The 21,673-nt window shown below is 42.6% G+C and overlaps 1 protein-coding gene across 1 annotated transcript in view; it reads right to left on the bottom strand.

Moving 5' to 3' along the window:
* Positions 1–8,993: 8,993 nt before the first annotated feature.
* LOC135201611 (beta-catenin-like protein 1) overlaps positions 8,994–21,673 on the bottom strand; it is a 143,867-nt gene continuing 131,187 nt past the window's right edge. Inside the window, exons 10-11 of the mRNA XM_064230669.1 lie at positions 9,721–9,907; positions 8,994–9,246 (exon numbers count right to left, since the gene is read on the bottom strand). Of these exons, the coding sequence (XP_064086739.1) occupies positions 9,152–9,246; positions 9,721–9,907 (282 nt within the window). The 3' untranslated portion in view covers positions 8,994–9,151. The remainder of the gene's footprint in view (positions 9,247–9,720; positions 9,908–21,673) is intronic.

Consider the following 21,673-nt stretch of genomic DNA (forward strand, 5'->3'; position numbering starts at 1 on the left):
GAATACGGGGGGAACAATGTATGGTGTTTTTTTAGGGCTTGGAACGAATTAGGCAATTTACATGTAAAACGTAGTTCTGGATACAAAAAAATCAGGTTACGAAGGCCACTTCGGAAAGGATTAATTTCGTAACCTGAGGCACTACTGTATTTGAAAATTAGTAAATCATTTTTGTATATCATAAAAATGTATTTAGTCATGAAAGTAACATAAAAATACACTAATTAGTGAATATTTATCTTTGGAAATAGCCACAAATGAGCGAGTCCTCCTACAAATAATTTTTAGATAGGTCCCACAGATAAGTCTATGAATAGGTGAGTCTGAGAATCTCAAGAATGCAAATATGGGAGGTTGACTGTTACGTATACACTCTCTCTCTCTCTTTAAGGGTAATGCACGATGTGTCTGAAATGATATTACAGAAATACTCCAAACTCACATGAGGTTAGGTTCCAGACCCCCTCGTGCAAAGGTAAGTTTGGCATGGTCTATAAAAGCCCTTTAAAAAGCCCTGCACACACACACACATGAATTAAACATTTATTTGATTTTCAGTATGAAGGGTAGCTACTCACTCAATATAAAATCAAATGTTTATACAGTAGGTAAATGTATGTGTACATATGTATACATACGTACACATATGCATTATGTTATGGTAAACTACAGTACATATACACTTGCTGTGTGTTTGCTTGCCTTTTTCTTTCTCTCTCAGGGTTATCCTTTATTATGTTTGTCTGGCCATTATAATCAGTCGTTTGGATTGCTCACATGTATATGAGAGAGAGAGAGAGAGAGAGAGAGAGATGGGGGGTTTCAGTGTTAAAATATTTTTATACACTTTATATGCAGTTTACTGCATAATCTGGTTTTTATTTGTGTACAATATACGTACTGAGCAATGTATTCTGTGTTTTTGATAAGCATATGCAATACTGTGTAGTGAATGTATAGGAAAGAATAAGTTACAAAAATGATATTGTTATGATACAATAAAGTTTCATACATACTTACCTGGCAGATATATACTTGGCTAAGACTCCGTCGTCCCCGACAGAAATTCAAATTTCGCGCCACTCGCTACAGGTAGGTCAGGTGATCTACCGGCCTGTTCTGGGTGGCAGGACTAGGAACCATTCCCGTTTTCTATCATATTTTCTCTCTGCCACCTGTCTCCTGCGGGGAGGCTGGGTGGGCCATTAATCGTATATATCTGCCAGGTAAGTATGTATGATACTTTATTGTATCATAACAATATCATTTTCATACAATCAACTTACCTGTCAGATGTATACTTAGCTGATTGGCACCCTTTGGTGGAGGGTAAGAGACAGCTAATATGGAATAGACAGGTAAACAACATATGTTGTAGGTATAAAAGAAAAACCTTGGTTCCTATCTGATAGGTGGTAGACTTCGTGGCTGTTGCCCGGGAGTCTGCATCACCTCAAGAAACTTTAGCGAGATATGTGATCTATGGCCAAGAGTTCTTGTGGGTCTGCCGATGGGGTATTATCCGCTTACTCGGCAGAGCCTGAAAGGACTTTGTCAATGGGTGCTGATCCACTTATATGACAATACACCTTATGGAGGAGCACACAACCAATCTCGACCACCTGATCCTAACCACCATGTCAGTATAAAAGATTGTTCTGAGTTATCCCCAAACTCTTCACAACAGCCATAACTCGAAAACACAATACGCACATACATAAATTTTCAAAAAAAAAAAACAAAAAAATTAATCATACTCCTCTAAAAAGATATCACAAGAGTTCCTTACTGAACAACAGTGACTGGCCGCCAGTGCGGTATCTAGCCCTCTTTGTCAGCAGAAAATCTAGAACATATCTAGTAGAAGGTATGTACAAAATTAAGGATTGGTGTTAGCTCCCGTACCCAGGATCGTATCCGCAGACACGAATGGACCCAGAGAAAAACATTTCTCGTAGGTCACGCGAACGTCTTGCAGGTAGTGAGATGCAAATACAGAGTTGCACCTCCAATATGTCGCTTCAAGTATTTTCTTTAGCAACATATTCTTTTGAAAAGCGAGAGACGTCGCCACTGCTCTTACCTCATGAGCTTTCACTCTTAAGAGTCGAAAAGAGTCGTCAGGAAAGATCTTGTGAGCATCTGTAATGACGTTCCTTACAAAGAAAGCTAGAGCATTCTTTGACATAGGTCTTGTGGGGTCTTTAATCGAGCACCAAAGACCTTGTCTAGAGCCTCCCATTTGTTTCTTCCTCTGTAAGTAGAATTTTAGCGCTCTTACAGGGCAAAGACACCTTTCTGCTTCTCTACCGACGAGACTCGATAAGCCTTTAACCTCGAATTTCTTAGGCCAGGGATTCGAGGGGTTTTCGTTTTTGGCTAGAAATAGTGTTCTAAACGAGCAGATGGCCGAGTCTCTGTTGAATCCCACTTCATCTTCTAGGGCATGAAGCTCACTAATTCTTTTGGCTGTAGCTAGTGATAAGAGAAACAAGCATTTCCTTGTTAAATCTCGAAACGAAGCTAGATGAGGAGGCTCGAATCTTTCAGATGACAGGAACTTGAGGACCACATCAAGGTTCCAGCTAGGAGGAGCTGGTTCCCTAGACTTTGTAGTCTCAAAAGATCTTATAAGATCGTGTAGATCCTTATTATCAGCAAGCTCTAGGCCTCTATTTCTGAAGACTGCCGACAGCATGCTTCTGTATCCTTTTATTGTAGATACAGACAAGTGAGAGTCCTCTCTAAGGAACAACAGGAAATCAGCGATTTCGGTCACAGAGGTACTGGAGGAAGACAACTTCTTCGACTTACACCACCTTCTAAAAACCTCCCACTTAGACTGATAGACTCGTCTAGTGGAAGCTCTGCGGGCTCTAGCGATAGCGCTTGCAGCCTTGCGAGAAAACCCTCTAGCTCTGACAAGTCTTTCGATAGTCGAAAGGCAGTCAGAGCGAGAGCGGAGAGGTTTTGATGATACCTCTCGAAGTGTGGCTGTCTGAGAAGATCTATCCTTCTTGGAAGGGATCTGGGGAAGTCTACTGTCCACTCCACCACCTCTGTGAACCAATCCTGTGCTGGCCAAAAGGGGGCTATCAGGGTCATCCTTGTCCCGTTCGACGCTACGAACTTCTTCAGTACTTGTCCCAGAATCTTGAAAGGGGGGAAAGCGTATACGTCTACATGAGACCAATCTAGCAGGAAGGCGTCGACAACGAGAGCTCTGTGGTCTTCTACCACTGAACAAAATACTTCCAGTCTTCTGGAGAGGAATGTGGCGAACAGGTCCACATGAGGAGTGCCCCAAAGAGACCAGAGACTCTGACACACTTCTGAGTGGAGGGTCCACTCTGTGTGAAGGACCTGGCTTCTCCTGCTCAGCCTGTCTGCCCTGACGTTCCTTGTTCCCTGAACAAATCTCGTTAGGAGGGAGATGTTCCTCTGGGAGGCCCAAAGTAGCAGATCTCTTGCTATTTCGTAAAGGAAAAAGGAGTGTGTCCCTCCTTGTTTCCGAATGTAGGAAAGAGCGGTAGTGTTGTCCATGTTCACTTGGACTACACTGTTCATCACAAACGGTTCAAAGAACTTTAGAGCCAAGTGTAATGCTAAAAGTTCTTTGCAATTTATGTGCCAGGACACCTGAGCTGCCTTCCAGGTGCCTGACACTTCTCTCGCTCCTAGCGCTGCTCCCCAACCCTTCTCCGATGCGTCGGAATACAACACTTGGCTTGGGTTCGGAACCTCCAGGGAGATTCCCTTGTTCTCTTTCAAAGGGGACAACCACCATTCCAAGTGAGGTTTCATTTCCACTGGAAGGAGAAAACTGTCGGAGAGAAGTCCGGTCTTCCAATTCCATGATCTCCTTAGGAAGAATTGAAGAGGACGAAGATGAAGTCTTCCTAGAGGAAAGAAATGTTCGAGCGAGGAAAGGGTCCCTAGAAGGCTTAACCATTCCCTCGCCGAAGTCCGTTCTTTCCCTAAGACGAGAGAGACTTTCTCCAAGCCTCTCGCGAGTCTCTCTTGTGAAGGAAATACTCGAAAACCCCGAGAATAAATCTGAATGCCCAGATAGACTAAGTTCTGTCTGGGGATCAGCTGTGACTTCTCGAGGTTCACGAGTAGTCCCAACGACTTTATCAGGTTTAGGGTCAATGTAAGGTCCTCCAAACACTGTCTCTCTGATCTGGCCCTGATGAGCCAGTCGTCCAGATACAGAGAGATATTTACGCCTTTGAGGTGAAGAAACCTCGCCACATTCTTCATCAGGCTTGTGAAGACCTGAGGAGCTGTGGACAGGCCGAAACACAAGGCCCTGAACTGAAAGATCCTTCCCCCCGTCATGAAACGGAGGCACTTCTTCGAAGAAGGGTGAATCGGGACGTGAAAATAGGCGTCCTGGAGATCCAGAGACACCATCCAATCTCCTTGTCACAAAGCCACAAGGACTGAGGCCGAAGTCTCCATAGAGAACTTCTCCTTCTGAACAAACTTGTTCAGAGCGCTGACGTCTAGTACTGGTCTCCAGCCCCCCGAGGCTTTTGCAACCAGAAAAAGACGATTGTAAAACCCCGGGGAGTTTTGATCCAGCACCAATTCTATCGCTCTTTTGTCCCACATTTGATCCACCATCAGACGAAGAGTATCCCTCAGTACAGGGTCCCTGTATCTGGCTGACAGTTCCCGCGGAATAGTCGTTAGGGGAGGACTGTCCTGGAAGGGGATAAGATATCCCTTCCTGATTACAGACATCGAAAAGGCGTCCGTGTTGATGAGTGTCCAGGCCTCTGCAAATCCGAGTAGCCTGGCACCTACTGGTGTTTGGAGGCTCGCTGTCTCATTTTCCCTTCTTAAAAGGAAGGAAAGCAGATCTACCTCTCCTCTCAGGGCCTCTCCTTTTTGAGGGAGCTCTGGAGGGAGGGCCTCCTCGAAAGGGCTGAAGCGATGTACTCGGTCCTTTCTTCTCAACCACTACCGGCGGTCTCTTCTTCCTTGAAGACTGAAGGAGAAGATCTTGCGTTGCCTTCTCAGTTAGTGAGCGAGAAATGTCCTTCACTAACTGAGAAGGAAACAAGAAGTCCGACATGGGAGCGTAAATCAGGGCTGCTCTCTGAGAGTGGGAAACAGCCTTGGTTAGGAAGGCACTGAACACAGTCCTTTTCTTCAGGAGTCCCGCTCCAAAGAGGGAGGAGACTTCTCCCGAGCCGTCTTGCACTGCCTTGTCAATGCATGACAAGATACAAAGCAGGACTTCTGGGTCTAGACCCTCTGAGTCATGGGCCTTCTCGGACATCACCCCAAGGGACCAGTCCAGGAAATTGAAGACTTCTAATACATGGAAGAGTCCCTTGAGGAGATGATCTAGCTCAGAAATACCCCAAGTCACACGAGCCGAATTCAATCCATGTCTACGTGAGGCATCAACTAAAGTCGAAAAATCTGCTTCAGCCGAGGCTGGGAGAGAAAGGCCCGTATTCTCCCCAGTTCGGTACCATATACCTCTTCTGCCAGTAAGTCTCGCCGGGGGCATACAGAAGATAGTTCTGACAAGCTCCTTCTTCGTATTCATCCAGTTGTTAAGAGACTGGAGAGCCCTCTTCATAGAGATGGTAGGTCTCATCTTCAGAACCGACGAAGACTTAGGCACCTTCGAACTCGAAAACAGCGATCGAGGAGAAGGAGGAGCAACAGGAGTTAACGCATCCCCATACTTTTGCAAAAGAAGGGCTGTCAGTACTTTATACTTTGAGAAACCCTCTCTACCACGAGCCTCGTCTTCCGAATCGTCGTCCATACCGGGAGGAGAATCCGCCTTAAATTCAGGAGGATCTTCCCAAAACTCTCTCTCTGTGGGAGACAAACTCCTACTAGGAGAGGGACTAAGAGAATGCACAGAGTCTCTCTTAAGCCGAGTTGGCGCCTCGCGCCTGGTTGACGTCTCACGTCTGGCTGGCTCCTCGCGCTTGACTGGCGCCTAGTGCCTGGCTGGCGCTTCGCGCCTGGCTGGCGCCTCGCGCCTGGCTGACTCTTCGCGCCTGGCTGTCGTCTCGCGCCTGGTTGTCGTCTCGCACCTGGTTGGTGCCTCGCGCCTGTCTGGATTCTTGTCTGGCGCCTCGCGCCTGGTTGGCGCCTCGCGCCTGGTTGGCGCCTCGCGCCTGGTTGGCTCCTCGCGTCTGGAAGACGCCTCGCGCCTGGTAGGCTCTTCATGCCTGGTTGGTTTCTCACGCCTGGCTGGCTCCTCACGCCTGGTAGGCTGTTCGTGCCTGGATGGTTGCTCGCACCTGTAAGGCTTTTCTTGTCTGTCTGGTGCCTCGCGCCTGGCTGACGCTTCGTGCCTGGAAGAAGAGGCCTCACGTCTGGCTGGAGTCTCGCGCCTGGCAGGTGAAAGGAGACGAGACTTCTTAACAGGGAGCCTAACGTCCTTTCTGCGAGGAGGATCTCTTGAAAGTACTCCGACCAAAGAGGCTAACTGCTCTTGCACAGCTAACAGGATCCTCTTCGAAGCTACTCCAGCATCCTCTTCAATGGGAGAAGAAGGAGACCTCGAAGGTGTACGATCCTCTAATTCAGAACGTGGAGACGTCGAGACCATCTTTGCCTTCTTGATCGAGGAGGGGGCTTCATCAGAGAAGCGTTCCGGGCTCGAGTCAAAAGCGGGTTCTTTCCAGTGCCTTTTCAGTGGCCTAGAAAGGTCCGAGTCCTTCCACCCTCGTTTAGGTGAAGGAGAACCGGACGAAGAGAAACACTCTCGCAGGACACTCCTCTTGAAGCGGTCCTGAGCAGTCTGTTGCGAAACAGAGCCTGCTGAAGGGACGCCTGACCGGTGGGGATTCTCCACGACCTCCGTAAGGCTTTCGACTTTCCTTCTCCTCTGGGTATGGGAGCTTGGAAGAGGTCTAGGCCTGGGAGCATCGCAGAGACGGTCAGACGCCCCCTCCACAACACTGGGAGCACTCACTTCACTCAGCATGTCACTATCACTTCCCTTATCTTGCATGGCCGCCATTTTGGTCCTCATCTTATGAAGAGTAGCCTTCAGATCGGCGATTTCAGAAGCCGAATCTGAACGCAAAGCCTGTGAGGGTTCAGATACAGAGGGAGAATCAAATACATTATTTAAAGGAGAGTTAGACTCAGGAAAAGGCTCAATAGGCCTTGTACTCACATCCTTTTGTGCAGCCCATCTAAATTTATCCCTCTCTAACTTCTTCAAGTAAGAAGTTAGTCTTCCATTCATTAGCATTCAACCTTTCACACTCATGACAGGAGTTACCCAAAGAACATTCAAACCCTCTACACTTACGACATACAGTGTGAGGATCAACCGAAGCCTTCGGTATCCTCACCTTGCAGCCTACATTCACACACTCTCACACTAACACTTGAATCAGACATTCTAGTAGAAAAATCAAAAGCAAGTCCAAATCCAGTCCACGGTAGCGAATGCCAAAACAATGATCCAAGTACGTCACCAAAAAGTCCAATAAAGATGATCAATTGCCTTGAAAAGCGAATTCCAGTCAGGAGGTAGTAACAACAATGTTGATACCACCGGCGACAGAGAAAATATGATAGAAAACGGGAATGGTTCCTAGTCCTGCCACCCAGGGCAGGCCGGTAGATCACCTGACCTACCTGTAGCGAGTGGCGTGAAATTTGAATTTCTGTCGGGGACGACGGAGTCTTAGCTAAGTATATATCTGACAGGTAAGTTGATTGTATGAAACTGCCGTTTTGCATCTAAAGCATTTTTTTTCCATACATGCAAACTTACAATATCCACAAGGATTTTGGGGATATAAATATTAATAAGGATAATTAACCCCTTCTTTACCGGGTGGGTGAGCAGAATGTAAACATTGCTTTCGCTGCCGAACTGAATCTCTCGGTAGTGACTCCAGTTTGGAGGGGTGCCGATCGTAAAAATATTTTCCAAATGTACACTAATCAAGACAGGCTAATGAAATTATCAGGTATTATTAGCACTATAATAACACATATTCTCTGTTAGTTTTATCATCCTACAGGGAAAATAAATGATTTTATGAAAAAAAATGTGAAACTCAGTGTCCCTTGTACAAGGGACACTGGTGGTCGGTGAGAAAACTACAGCCTTGAATAGAAATTCGGTCTTACAGAATGTTGGTATATCGCACCTGGAACATGCACATAAAGTATTATCAAAATAGAACAGTAAAAAAGCATGTAATAACAAAAAAAAGAGCAAAAACTAAAGCGAAAGCCCCGCCAATAAATATGGAAATCGCAAATTTTATAGTATATCTTTCAAAAATTGGTCGATGTAATTTTCTACGTTTTCTAAGATTAGTTTCATCACAAAAACAACTTTAGGGGCATCAGGGGTATCTAAACTAATTTTTCAAGTTTCTTGTCCTCAGAAAAAATCGCTTTTTCACTTTTTCTCTGGTTTGGTTTTTTTTATATAAAGTTACTATAAGGCTTTATTTATACCTTCATTTATCTGGTGTTCATATCTTTTATTTGTAAAATGTAACAAGTGAATAAATAAATAAATACAGTAAATGATGATACAACTGGTTTTATACTTGGGTAGAAGTTATTACATGTTTACGCATGTCTGGTTTTGTGATTTTTTGTTGAGACGCAGTTCATCTGTCACCTACACACTACTATAAGCAGTAATAATATTTTTTTGGGTTTATCATACGTCTGGCATCGTGTCATACTGTTTATTTTGCTCCAAACTCTTCAAACCGAAATTACAGAATGATTGGAAGTCCCTATCTGAAAAGAGGAGTTTTGGTGGTACTATGCGTACCACCTTTATGCACCCGGTGCGGTGTAGTAGACTTGAATGGTGGTACCCACCTACCTCCAAACAAACTTTCGGTAATGAAGAGGTTAAGATTATGTATACGTACTGTAATAGGTAAAAACTGTAAATCAATTAGCAGTGACGGAATTCTACAGATTTCTGTTCCAACAGGGTTATAAGCACTTACAAAATGTCTAAAAAAACATCTCAATTTTTTATTTTTCTTCTAAATTTATAGTGACATCATAAATGATACCTTAACATCTATGTCTTTAGCTATAATACACATTTATTGCAAACTTCAACTTTAATATGATTAACTTCTATAAAAAACAAATAAGTATATCATGCAAAACTTTATGTATTTTGAAACTTGTCCAAGAGATCTAGGATTTTGTCTTGCTCTTCTGCTTGTTCTTCTGTATTAGAATCTCCCAAATTACTGGCATACTCTGTAAGAAAAATGGGAAGAAATACATTGTATCCCCATGCAACAAAGTTGTGGATACCTTAAAGGGTAAGGCATACATTTATGACAAAAAAAATGGTAAAGTTAGTGCTCAGAGAGGAAGAGAGAAAAGAAAGAAAACTTCAAATACAGGCTCAGTGCAAGCTACTGCCAATCAATTTGAATAAAAAAAAGCAATTAACTTGTTGAAAACATACAGGATGATGTTCTTGATTAAAAAGTAATGCAGTTATCCTCCTCTCAGATGGCAAGGAATAATATAAAAACTTAATTATATATTCAGTTACATAAAAGCCTCAAAGTTCTTTACAGACTGTCAAACTCCGTAAAAACATGAGATGGACATAACCAAGTAAGCTATTTTGAATTCCAAAGTCATGGGGGTTCAATTTTAATCCCTTGCAGAATATCAGGCTTATCTAAGCAGTCGTCCACAGAAAGAAAAACAATAAATTACCTCTCATTATATTCTTGATCGTCTTGACTGATGCATTTCTTAAATTAAGAATTTTTAAGACTCTCCTCTTTATGGATGGTGGCCCAGTTGCGCACACATCAAGCATAATGTAGTCTACAAGTTGGAGTGTAAACAGCCCACCATCTAGTCTTCTTAGATATAGTTCATCTTCACTTAAATTCTCAGCCTGTAAAATAAAACAAAGAAAACTAATAAACAGTAATATATTGAACTTGGCCCGTATAATGGTCTAAATAGTTTCTACTTATAACTCTTAGAGCTTTAAATACTATTCTCTGTGCTGGGAAAATCCTTTCCATCTTGTTTTCTAAGAGTGGACATAACTTTAACCCATTTGTAGCAGTACAATCGTTTAATACACAATAATGGCATAAGAGGTGCAGATCTTATGATTATTTTTTTATGCCATGATTTTTCAATGAAATATGTAGGAAACATGCAAATTACTTGAATAAAGAAAATTTTTTCCATACCCATCTTCATCATCATTCCAGCTTCTGTAACTGCGTAAAGGTATTCTTCGGCCACTCGGTAGCAGCATCGTTATCGTAAGCATGCGGAATTCGTTCGTTCATATACTATTTAGTTTATTAACGTAAATTCGTGTTAGTGATTTCGCTTTGTATACTTTATCGTATTGTGTGAGAACTTTAGTACATAACTTAATTACATACGTATAGTCATGGGTCCCAAGAAAGTTGCTGAAGTTCACGGAAAGAAGAGGTTGCTTTCTATGGAGACAAAGATGGAGATTATCAAGAAGTATGAGGCTGGCATGGGGTTGAGTGTGATCGCTAAGGAATACGGCCAAAATCCGTCGACGATAGGCACCATACTTAAGCAGAGGGAAGCCATCAAAGCAGCTACACCTTCCAAGAGCGTCACTATTTTGTCCAACAAGAGGAGCCACGTGCACGATGAGATGGAGAGGCTGCTTCTTGTATGGATAAAAGACAAAGAAATTGCTGGCGATACGATAACCGAAACAGCAATCTGCCACAAGGCCAGTGCTATTTTTGGTGATTTGATTGCCCAGGCCGAAGACGACGGAGGAGAAGGGACATCGACGCCAACCCCAGACTTCAAGGCTTCTCGTGGGTGGTTTGAAAAATTTCGGAAACTGACTGGCATCCATTTGGTGGTGCGGCATGGGGAGGCTGCCAGCTCAGACACGAAACCGGCCGAAGCCTCTATTAAGACGTTCGACGAGACGACCATCAAGGAAGGCTACAGTTCTCAGCAAGTCTTCAACTGTGATGAGACTGGCCTTTTTTGGAAAAAAAATGCCTCGTCAGACGTACATCACGGAGGAAGAGAAGAAGCTACCCAGGCATAAGACTATGAAAGACAGGCTTACGCTCGCACTTTGTTCGAATGCCAGTTGGGATTGCAAGGTGAAGCCCCTACTTGTCTATCATTTGGAGACTCCTCAAGCCTTCAAGGCCCACCTCGGTTTTGGTACTTTTTCAGACAAAATTTTTTCTCCACTTTCGTACATTTCCTTGGATTTCGTACACTCAGAAATGCTCCTTCTGGTTTCCACTGCGTGACTTGGCCTCATACCAGTGCCCAAACAAAGCATCCTGTATTCTCTTGTAACCCACTCTGCTTTCGTGGTCGTCTTTTTTTGTGTTTTTTCTATTGGAGTACAACTGCTAAATAAGCCATCATGGGACCAAAGAAAGCTCCAAGTGCCAGCCCTTTTGTAAAAATAGTGAAAAACACTATAGAATTTAAGGAAGGACTCGTAGTAAAGTGTTGCATGCAGATCATAGTAAGAAAATGCCTACAAGGGCTGCTTTGAATAATTCAGAAAGCAAACAGGCATACAATGTACCTATTTCAGTGATAAGGACATGTTTACAAAGTGGAGTAATGTAAAATATTTTGTGGAGAATTATCATCCCAACAAAGATGTAATCTGTGTCTCCAAAATCTTTTATGACAATGCCATGTTCCACTTTAAGCAAATTTTAAAAGAGACGACAGAAACAAATGTCTCTGGTCAGTTTTGTTGTGTGACAGGGGTCAAGTGACTCTCAAGCTGGTCCTACTGCCAGTAAAAACCAAATGGGGGAAGTAACCCCAGATAGTGCCAGTAAAAAACAAAGAGGAGAAGGACCCCCAGATAGGTCCTTGATACCTGAAATCCTTGTGGAGGGGGATTCCCCTTCCAAACAATAACCTCTCCTCCCCCTCCCCTTCTCTCCGTCTTCCATAAGCTAACAAGAATCTTCTATAAGGGTAAAAGTGATGTTAAATGTTCATTATTCATTTATATTTACTTCTCGTTGTTTTCTGTATGTAAAACTGTGTTTATTCCCTATAAAATGTATTTTTTTTTATTTTTGGGGTGTCTGCAATACATTAAGTAATTGTATTTAAATTATTCCTTATGGGAATTTTTGTTTCCGTTTTCGTACGTTTTGGACTTCAAGGGAGGTTCTTGAATGGATTATGTACAAAAACCGAGTTCCACTGTAATTAATAATAATAATACACTTATTACAGTATTTATGCATTTCTATACTAGTATAGAAATGCTTGTAGCAAGCAAAGGTGGGCATGTCAGACAATTCACATTACTTGACAGAATGTGACTCCGAGTTCAAAATTGTTGCCAACACCTGATCAACTCATTGGTACTTCTTCTTTAATTTATTTCTCTTTTTCTCTGCCAAAAGGTAGAATGAGAAATGGATAGATAGACAGATAGATAGCCCTCTCTCTCCCTCCCTCTCTGGAAAAGTATATATGTTGGCATGGCAGATGAGAAGTGTTGACCATAGAGGTTCCTTTCAATCTGTTGATATTATAAGGAGTTACGTAGTTATGCATCTATTAAGCTCATACTGGGTTGGGCCCCAGACTGAACATAATGGGTGTACAATTCGACTCTCTCTCTCTCTCTTTTTCTAAGGGTAATGTGAGATGTATTTGAAATGATATTACTGTAAAGTGTTTTTGGACGATAGAGCATATTGTACAATATTTAAAGTATTCACTAATCACAGGCAGTCCCTGGATTACGACGGGTTTGGCTTGCGTCCTTCTGACGTTAAGGCGCTTTTCAATTATATTCATCAGAAATTATTTTCAGGGTTACGGTGTATGTTCCAGGGTTACAACGCCTACAACGCTGATCTGGCAGAAGAAATATGACACCAAAAATACAAAAAAATCAATATTTGAAGGTTTTTTTGATGAAAGTAAGGTTTTCTTAGGATTTTTGACGATGTTGTGGCTTACGATGATTTTCAGCTTACGACGTGTCTCAAGAACGGAACCCCTGTCGTAACCTGGGGACTGCCTGTATTTTCATTTTATTTTACAGTAAAAACAGACTGAAAAATAAAACTTAAAATAATTAACAAATATTTTAAATATTGCACAATATCCTCTATCATCCAAAAACACTTTACACTACCCCTAGAGAGAGAGAAAGAGAGAGAGAGAGAGAGAGTACCCCTTTTATGCTCAGTCTGGGGACCAACTTGGAATGTGCTTAACCCTCTTACGCCGATTGGACGTATTAAATGTCGAGTCAAAATGTCTCCCGTATGCCAATTGGACATATTATACGTAGACTCAAAAAAGTTTTTTTTTTAATTCGCGGAAAAATACTTATAGGCCTACCAGCCGAAAACTTTTGAATCACGTGCCTTGGGGGTTGCTGGGAGTTCACGGATCAAGGCGTTGTTTTGTTTACAATCGTTACGCAGGCGCGCAAGCGCGAATTTCTTTCTTATCGCACTAAAAAGTATCTGTGACACATTCAAAAATTATTTTGTCACTTTGACAAAATTTTTGCACCATTTTAAATTATCCGTTACATGGAGTATTATATATGAAAATGTGCACAATTTCATGTAGAATACAACAAAAAATACTCATGATTGTAGCTTTTATCAGTTTTGAAATATTTTTATATAAATAACGATAAGTGCCCAAATTTCAACCTTCGGTCAACTTTGACTCTACCGAAATGGTCTAAAAACGCAATTTTAAGCTAAAACTCTTATATTCTAGTAATAATCAATCATTTCCCTTCATTTTGCAACAAATTGGACGTCTCTAGCACAATATTTCGATATATGGTGAATTTATGAAAAAAACTTTTTCCTTACGTCCGCGCGGTAACTCTTCCGATAAATTTTTTCGTGCGATTCTCCTAATGTTTGCACCATTTTAAATTTGCCGTTACATAAAGTTTTATATATGGAAATGTGCACAATTTCATGCACAATACAATTAAAAACAATCCATGGTTGAAGCTTTTATCAGTTTTGAAATATTTTCATATAAATAACGATAAGTGCAAAAATGTCAACCTTCGGTCAACTTTGACTCTACCGAAATGGTCGAAAAACGCAATTGTAAGCTATAACTCTTATATTCTAGTAATATTCAATCATTTACCTTCCTTTTGCAACGAATTGGAAGTCTCTAGCACAATATTTCGATTTATGGTGAATTTATGAAAAAAAAAAAAACATTTTCCTTACGTCCGCGCGGTAACTCTTCTGAAAAAAATCAAATTTTTTTTGTGCGATTGTCGAAATGTTTGCACCATTTAAAATTAGCCGTTACATAAAGTTTTATATATGAAAATGTGCGCAATTTCATGTAAAATACAACGAAAAATGATTGAAGGTTGTAGATTTCCTCTTTTTCGAAATATTTGCATATAAATCACGATAAATAGAAAAAAAACCACGTTCGGTCAACTTTGACTCTACCGAAATAGTCGAAAAACGCAATTGTAAGCTAAAACGCTTACAATCTAGTAATATACAGTCATTTCTCTTCATTTTGAAACAAATTCGAAGTGTCTAGCACAATATTTAGATTTATGGTGAATTTAAAAAAAAAAAAATTTCTTTCCCTCCGCGTGCCGATTCTCCGCCGCAAATCTCCGAAATGAGTACGTCGCATTCTCCTAATATTTGCTCCGTTTCATATTAGGCGTTTTATAGAGTTTCATATATGAAAATGTGCGCAAATTCATGAAAAATACAAACAAAAATATTTGAAGGTTGTAGCTTTTCTCATTTTTGCAATATTTGCATATAAAAAATATATATAAAAATTTTTGACATTTGGTCAACTTTAACTCGTCCGAAATGGTCGAAAACTGCAATTCTAAGCTAAAACTCTTACAGTATCGTAATATTCAATAATTTTTCTTCATTTTGAAACAAATTGGAAGTCTCTAGAACAATATTTAGATTTATGGTGAATTTTTGAAAAAAAAAAAATTTTACGTCCGCGCGTTACGAATTCATGCATCATTTTGTGATAATATTTTTTCTGTGTTGCTTTGATCGTTTTACAATGTGTTATATATCAAAATGATCGCAATTTAGTGTAAAATACAACGAAGAAAACAGTAACTTGTTAGCTTTAACCGTTTTTTGCACAGCTCGATTTGAATACAATTATGTATGAATTTTTTTTTGTCGCTACCATATATCGCATTATTTATATATGATAATGATAGTTTTTTTATTTCTGATGGTTGCATACTAAACTTCAGGCAATGAAAAAAAAAAGGAGCCAAAAATGAACTCTTAATCTTGAAAACTAAGCACGCTGTGATTTTTTGAAAAAATTATTTTTTCCGCTTCCGCGCTCACTCCAAACACGCCTCGGCATACGGGAGACGTTTTGGTTTTTAGGGCTTGGGCGTAAGAGGGTTAATTAACCCTTAATGGACGGATATGCCCACATGAACATCAATAACAGGTATTGGGTGGACGACGGATTCACTCATAGTTAGTAACAATATAACACGCCATCGATTGGGGGGAATCGAGCAGGAAAGAGGTGCCATTAATTCTATAGCCCATAAATTCACTAATGGCAACTTTTAGACTGGCTAAGATGAGAGACTTGGTGGATCAGGGATTAGTTTTGATCTTGACTTTAAGTGAGGATGTACTGCCTTTCTGTCTTACATGATGTCTTTTGTAAATTTGCCCAGAAATATACCCAGGAGAGAGAGAGAGAGAGAGAGAGAGAGAGAGAGAGAGAGAGAGAGAGAGAGAGAGAGAGAGAGAGAGAGAGAGAGAGAGAGAGAGAGAGAGAGAGAGAGAGAGAGGCTGGTTATTGTCTCGTTAGGTTGTTTGTGTTTGTTGGAGGCAATAGGAAGGGTTTGGATGTTTTGTGTATTGCAATATTGTGTTTTATGATTATTTGTTGTTGGTAAGATAGTATGGGGAATATTTGTGTCTGTGGTTTTCCATTTTGAGAGAGAGAGAGAGGAGAGGGAGGAAGAGAAAGATGAGAGAAGAGAGAAGACGAGAGAGAGAGAGAGAGAGAGAGAGAGAGAGAGAGAGAGAGAGAGAGAATGGTGTATAGGCAGTTAATGAGTGAATTGCTTGTTGGTGGATGGTTGGGTTCGTCTGCGGACTCCGTCGCGGAGCCTTAAGGGAGTCAGAAGTTAGCAGTCTGTATTTGGCAGTCAGTCAAGTGAGGCAGTTTTTTGGACAATCAGTCTGGTCAGAGGTTGTGAGTTGCTGTTGTGTTTTGTGGAGTGTTTTGATATTGTGTAATTGAGTTTGTTGTGCTTGTGTCCATCTGAAGGTTGTTGAGCTTGTGAGTTTCTGTTGTGTTTGATTTGTGAATTGTTGTGTTTGTCAGTTGTTGTGAACTCTTGATGTTGATTGGTGTTTGTTATTATTTGTTGTGTTTTGAGTTGTTGTGTAGTCTCAGTGTTAATTGGTGTTTATTTGTATTAGAAATGTTATTTTCATGATAAAATAAATTTTTGAACATACTCACCTGGTAGTTATATATATAGCTTACGTCCCTGACGTCATGGCAGAATTTCAAAACTCGCGGCAATTGCCAATTGGGTAGTCATGTGCACCACCTGTGCGCCCTCTACCCAGGTACGGGGAACCGTTCCAACTATTCCTCAGATCTTCCATGCCCATAGTCTCTAGAGGGGAGGAGGGTGGGAATTAAATTATATATAACTACCAGGTGCATATGCTCAAAAATTTATTTTATCATGAAAATAACATTTTTAAACATCTAACTCACCTGGTAGTTATATATATAGCTGATTGACACCTTTGGTGGTGGGTCAGAGACAGCTATCATCGTTGGAATTGACATAAGTGTTAATTAAAAACCAACTTACGGGTTCGTACCTGTTAAGGAAGCTGACTTCAATGATATCCTGCCTCATTATATCTGCTTTCCTTATGAGATCCAGCGATCCACCCAGGGGGCTGAAGACCTCTTGGAGACTGTCAACCAGTCAAACCTCTATGTGACTAGACTCCCTACAATACCCTTGTTCCGGGCGCTACCAAGGAACAAGCTGATCACCTGACTAAGGATCAATGATTGCGGAAGACTGCGTCCAGTCTTCACAAACAACCATAAAAATTCAATAGTTCCAAGGTAAGAAAATGGGTATTGGGTTATGGGATTTCAGGGGTAGTCCCTTCTCCCACTACTGAATGAGCTGCTACGAACGGCCCCAGCGTGTAGCAGTCTTCATACAGTTTGCACTTGCTTCAGGTAGTGCGACGCAAACACTGATTTGCTTCTCCAGAAGGTTGCGTCCAGGATATTTTGAAGGGATCTATTCTGTTTAAAGGCTACAGAGGTTGCTACAGCCCTAACCTCGTGTGTCTTGACTTTCAGTAGCCTGAGATCTGCCTCATTACATTCCGAATGTGCTTCCCTTATTAAATGCCTTATAAAAAAGGATAGCGCATTCTTTGACATTTGCAGATTGGGCTTTTTGACTGAACTGCCACGTAAATGTTTCGTTCTTTCCAGGTAATGCTTCAGAGCTCTTACCGGACACAGAACTCTCTCTACTTCTTCACCTGTGATATCCGACAGGTTCGGAATCTCGAACGCTTTGGGCCAGGGCTGACAAGGGCGTTCGTTCTTAGCTAGAAATCCCAGCTGTAGAGAGCAGATAGCCTTGCCCTGTCTGAAACCTACAGCTTTGCTGAAGGCATGAATTTCACTGACTCTTTTCGCTGTAGCTAGACTAACTAGGAAAAGAGTTTTCATGGTGAGGTCCTTAAATGATGTCTCCTGTAAAGGCTCGAACCTATCACTCATGAGAAACTTCAGGACTACGTCCAGATTCCAAGTTGGCGAGGACTGTAGTCTCTCCTTAACAGTCTCGAAGGATCTGAGAAGGTCTTGGAGATCTTTATTGTCAGACAAGTCCAAGTTCCTGTGTCTGCAGACCGCTGCCACCATGCTTCTGTATTCCTTAATGGTCGAGGTCGAAAAGTTACAACTCCTCTTAAGGTACAGAAGGAAGTCAGCTATATGGGTTACAGAGGTCCTGGAAGAGAAAAACAGAGTTGTCCTTGCACCATCCACTAAATGTCTCCCACTTGTATTGGTATGGTAACCTTAACGGTGGATGACCTCCTTGCTCTTGTGATCGCTCTAGCTGCCTACTTCGAAAAACCTCTAGCTCTTGTGAGTTTTTCGATAGTCTGAAGGCAGTTACTTGAAGAGCTTGGAGGTTTTGGTGATACCTTTCCAAGTGGGGTTGTTTGAGATCTACTCTCAAAGGGAGACTTCTGGGGGTGTCCACCATCCATTCCAGTACCTCCATGAACCATTCTCTTGTCGTCCATACTGGTCTATCCGTCTGCAACGAAGTCTGCAGCGAAGTGTCTCGCATTCTCCTATCTCATTGCAACGAAGTTTCTTCTTCTCGGTAGGGGATAGGACAGCGACACTCCATGGTGGGTGTCAATGGTATGGGTACTGGGACAATCTATTAGGACGAAGTAATGATTGATCTGGAACAACCGAACTAAGTCCACAGCATAGATCGTAACTGACTCGAGCGCTCTTACAGCTGCCGACTGACTGCGTTCGGTAGTGAGGCAAGTTGTCCAAGCATCCGGGCAAGTCACATGACCTTCCCCTTTTAAAGGGTTATGCCGAGAGACCATACAAATTGTCTATTTGTTTGTCACCTCGCCGTCCGGCATCGGTGATGATTCTCTTAAGGCATGTGCCCAACAGGCGAAAGTCAATTGCCTTCTAGAGACCGAGGCCCCTGATGGCAAGACATTCTCATAGTAGTTGAATCTCAGCTACGGAGAAACAACACTATGTTCCGTTGAAGACAAAGGTGGAAAGTGAATGCAACCTACGTCTTCACAGCCGAATCGAGAGAAGGATTCTCAAGATTCTGAACCTGTGCTTACAAAGGACTGAAAACGCTAACCGCTATTTCATTGCTGTCCGGTGAGGAGTCGTAGTTGCAATAAAAGCGGGGCGTTTTTCAGTAATGAAAAACACAGGGAGTACTGCTTCTCATGGGCTGATCATTTGGAAGTAGAGCTGGCAGGTCGGGAAGCAGGCGATGTCTTTCGTATACATCTGTTAATTCGGGGTGAACAATGAACAATTGCACACCTACGAATACGAGATATTTTGAAGACAAACTCAGATGTCTGAAGAAATCATTCTGCATTATCACAATGTGATGCAGCGGGAGACTAGTACAGACTTCTGTTACCGTGCGGTAAACAGAAAGATGAAAGAGTCCAAGATATATCTCTGTTGAAAATTCTCGCAATGTCCAAGGCGATGCAGTAGATGTCATTCATGTATGCAAGAATCCCCGTTAATCAGAGACCTAAGTCCGTGATTGTTGGGCAGAGATACGGTTCGGTAGTCAATCATTGTAGGGGAGAGAGATATAAAGCGACCGTGCATCTCGGAGAGCCAGCTGGTACTGGGCTGTCATCTGCAGTCCAATACACAGTTAGTTCTCGTTCATTCGTCATCCTGAGTTGCCAGGTAATCCATTCCACGAAGTAATGCATTCGGCTAGAATCATAGAGCGTTAAAAAAAAAATACGCTCGAGCAATTATATTTAAACGAAACGGATTTCGGTATATACAAAAGCTGAGGTGGTGTTGTCGTGACAATACCATAAGTATCTTAAAATCAAAATTGGTAACTCCTGGGAAGTTGCAGACAGTCCCGAGTTGCAGTTCAATTAGGAAACTAGTCGTCTCGGTCACAATCTGTAGAATTAACTACGGTATGCGCTTACACCCTGGACAATTCAACTGCCTAACAGACTCATGTCGCGAGGGTAATATACGTATTATATTTGTAGGTTTCTGTACAACGACTTCCATCCTAAATTCTTTTCCCTTCGAGGAATGAGAATAAGGATTGGAAATCGATACTCTTCGTTCTCTAGTCAAGAGAGTGAAGGAAACGTCTTCCCCGAAGTTGAAAAACCTGGCTCCTACCGCTGTCTGAAGAAGTGTGCCGTCAGGCCCTGCTTCGCCCTTGTCTGAAGCCTCTTTTCTTTGCACTCCTTCCCGTTGGTCTCGTGTTACTTCTACTGAGGGCTCTACCTCGAAAGGGCTGAGAAACTCGAGACACAGGAGCAGTTTCTTTGACCTTTTGAGTCACAAAACTCGCTGGCAGAACTTTCCTCACTGCCTTCGTCATCAAGTCCTGCGTGACCTTTTGGGCTAAGGCAGAGGAGACTTCCTTCACCAACTCTTGCGGGAAAAGGTGTGCGGAAAGGGGAGCAAACAGTAGTTCCGCTTTTTGAATGGATGTGACCCCATTCGAAAGGAAAGAAAACATTTGGGCCCTTTTCTTAAGGATTCCTGCAGAGAAAAGTGCCGCTACTTCGTTCGATCCATCTCGTAGAGCTTTGTCAATACATGACATGAGATGTACAAGCTCTTCTGTATCAGTGGACTTGAAGGATTCTATTTTCTTCCCCAAAACTCCCAGAGTCCAGTCTAGGAAATTAAATACTTTGAAGGCTCTGAAAATTCCTTTGAGGAGGTGGTCCATTTCAGAGGTAGACCAAAAAACCTTAGTTTTTCCCATGGCCGTCCGACGAGAGGCGTCCACGAGACTCGAGAAGTCCCCCTGGGAAGAGGCGGGAACTCCCAGACCGAGAGCTTCTCCAGTCTCATACCAGATACTAGATCTGGACGCTAATCTGGCCGGAGGAAATGAGAAAACTGTCTTTCCTTGGTCTCTCTTAGTGTCCATCCAATCCTTCATTATTCTCAACACTCTTTTGGAAGAGCGTGATAAAACCATCTTCGTAAAGTTGGACTTCTTAGATGCCTTCCCTAGCGTGAACTCTGAAGGCGGGAACGAGGAGCAGCAGGAATAAAGTTTTCCGGAAACAGTTCCGTGAAAGCCTTCATGAGCCTTTTTAAGTCCGACGAAGGATGCTGATCTTTCTGATCCTCTTCGCTGGAAAACTCTTCTATCGGATCAAAAGGAGAAGGGGGAAAGTAATCATTCCCTTCTTCCGATCGTCCCATAACGGAAGTAGCGACGTCATGTTTCGTCAGTGCTTCCAAAGTCTGTTCTCGACGCCTGGCATCCTGGCGTCGAGAATCCTGACGCTCGGCTTCCTGGCATCGAACTTCTTGACGCTTGGCGTCCTGACGATCAAACTCTTGACGCTCGGCGACTTGGCGTCCACGTTCTTGATGCCTGGCGTCCTGGCGTTCAGCCTCTTGATGCCTGGCGTCCTGGCGTCCAGAATCTTGATGCTCGGCGTCCTGGCATCCAATTTCTTGACGCCTGGCGTCCTGGCGTCCAGCCTCTTGACGCCTGGCGTCCTGGTGTCCAGACTCTTGACGCTCGGCGTCCTGGTGTCCAATTTCTTGCCTCCTAACGTCCTGGCGTCCAGCCTGTTGACGTTTGGCGTCCTGGTGTTCAAAACTTTGATGCTCAACGTCCTGGCATCCAGCCTTTTGAGGCATGACGTCCTGGTGTCCAGCTACTCGGACGTCCTGGCGTCCAAGCTTTTGACGTTTGCTGTTCTGCCGACCCTTGAGGTCGTTTGCTGAACGCTCACCGCCTGTGCGACATATGTCAAACGAATCCTCAGGACGACTCACAGTTACTGGAACGTCCTGAGCTGGACGATTA

The sequence above is a fragment of the Macrobrachium nipponense genome, chromosome 23 (genome assembly GCF_015104395.2).
Source record: "Macrobrachium nipponense isolate FS-2020 chromosome 23, ASM1510439v2, whole genome shotgun sequence".
NCBI classification, from domain to species: domain Eukaryota; kingdom Metazoa; phylum Arthropoda; class Malacostraca; order Decapoda; family Palaemonidae; genus Macrobrachium; species Macrobrachium nipponense.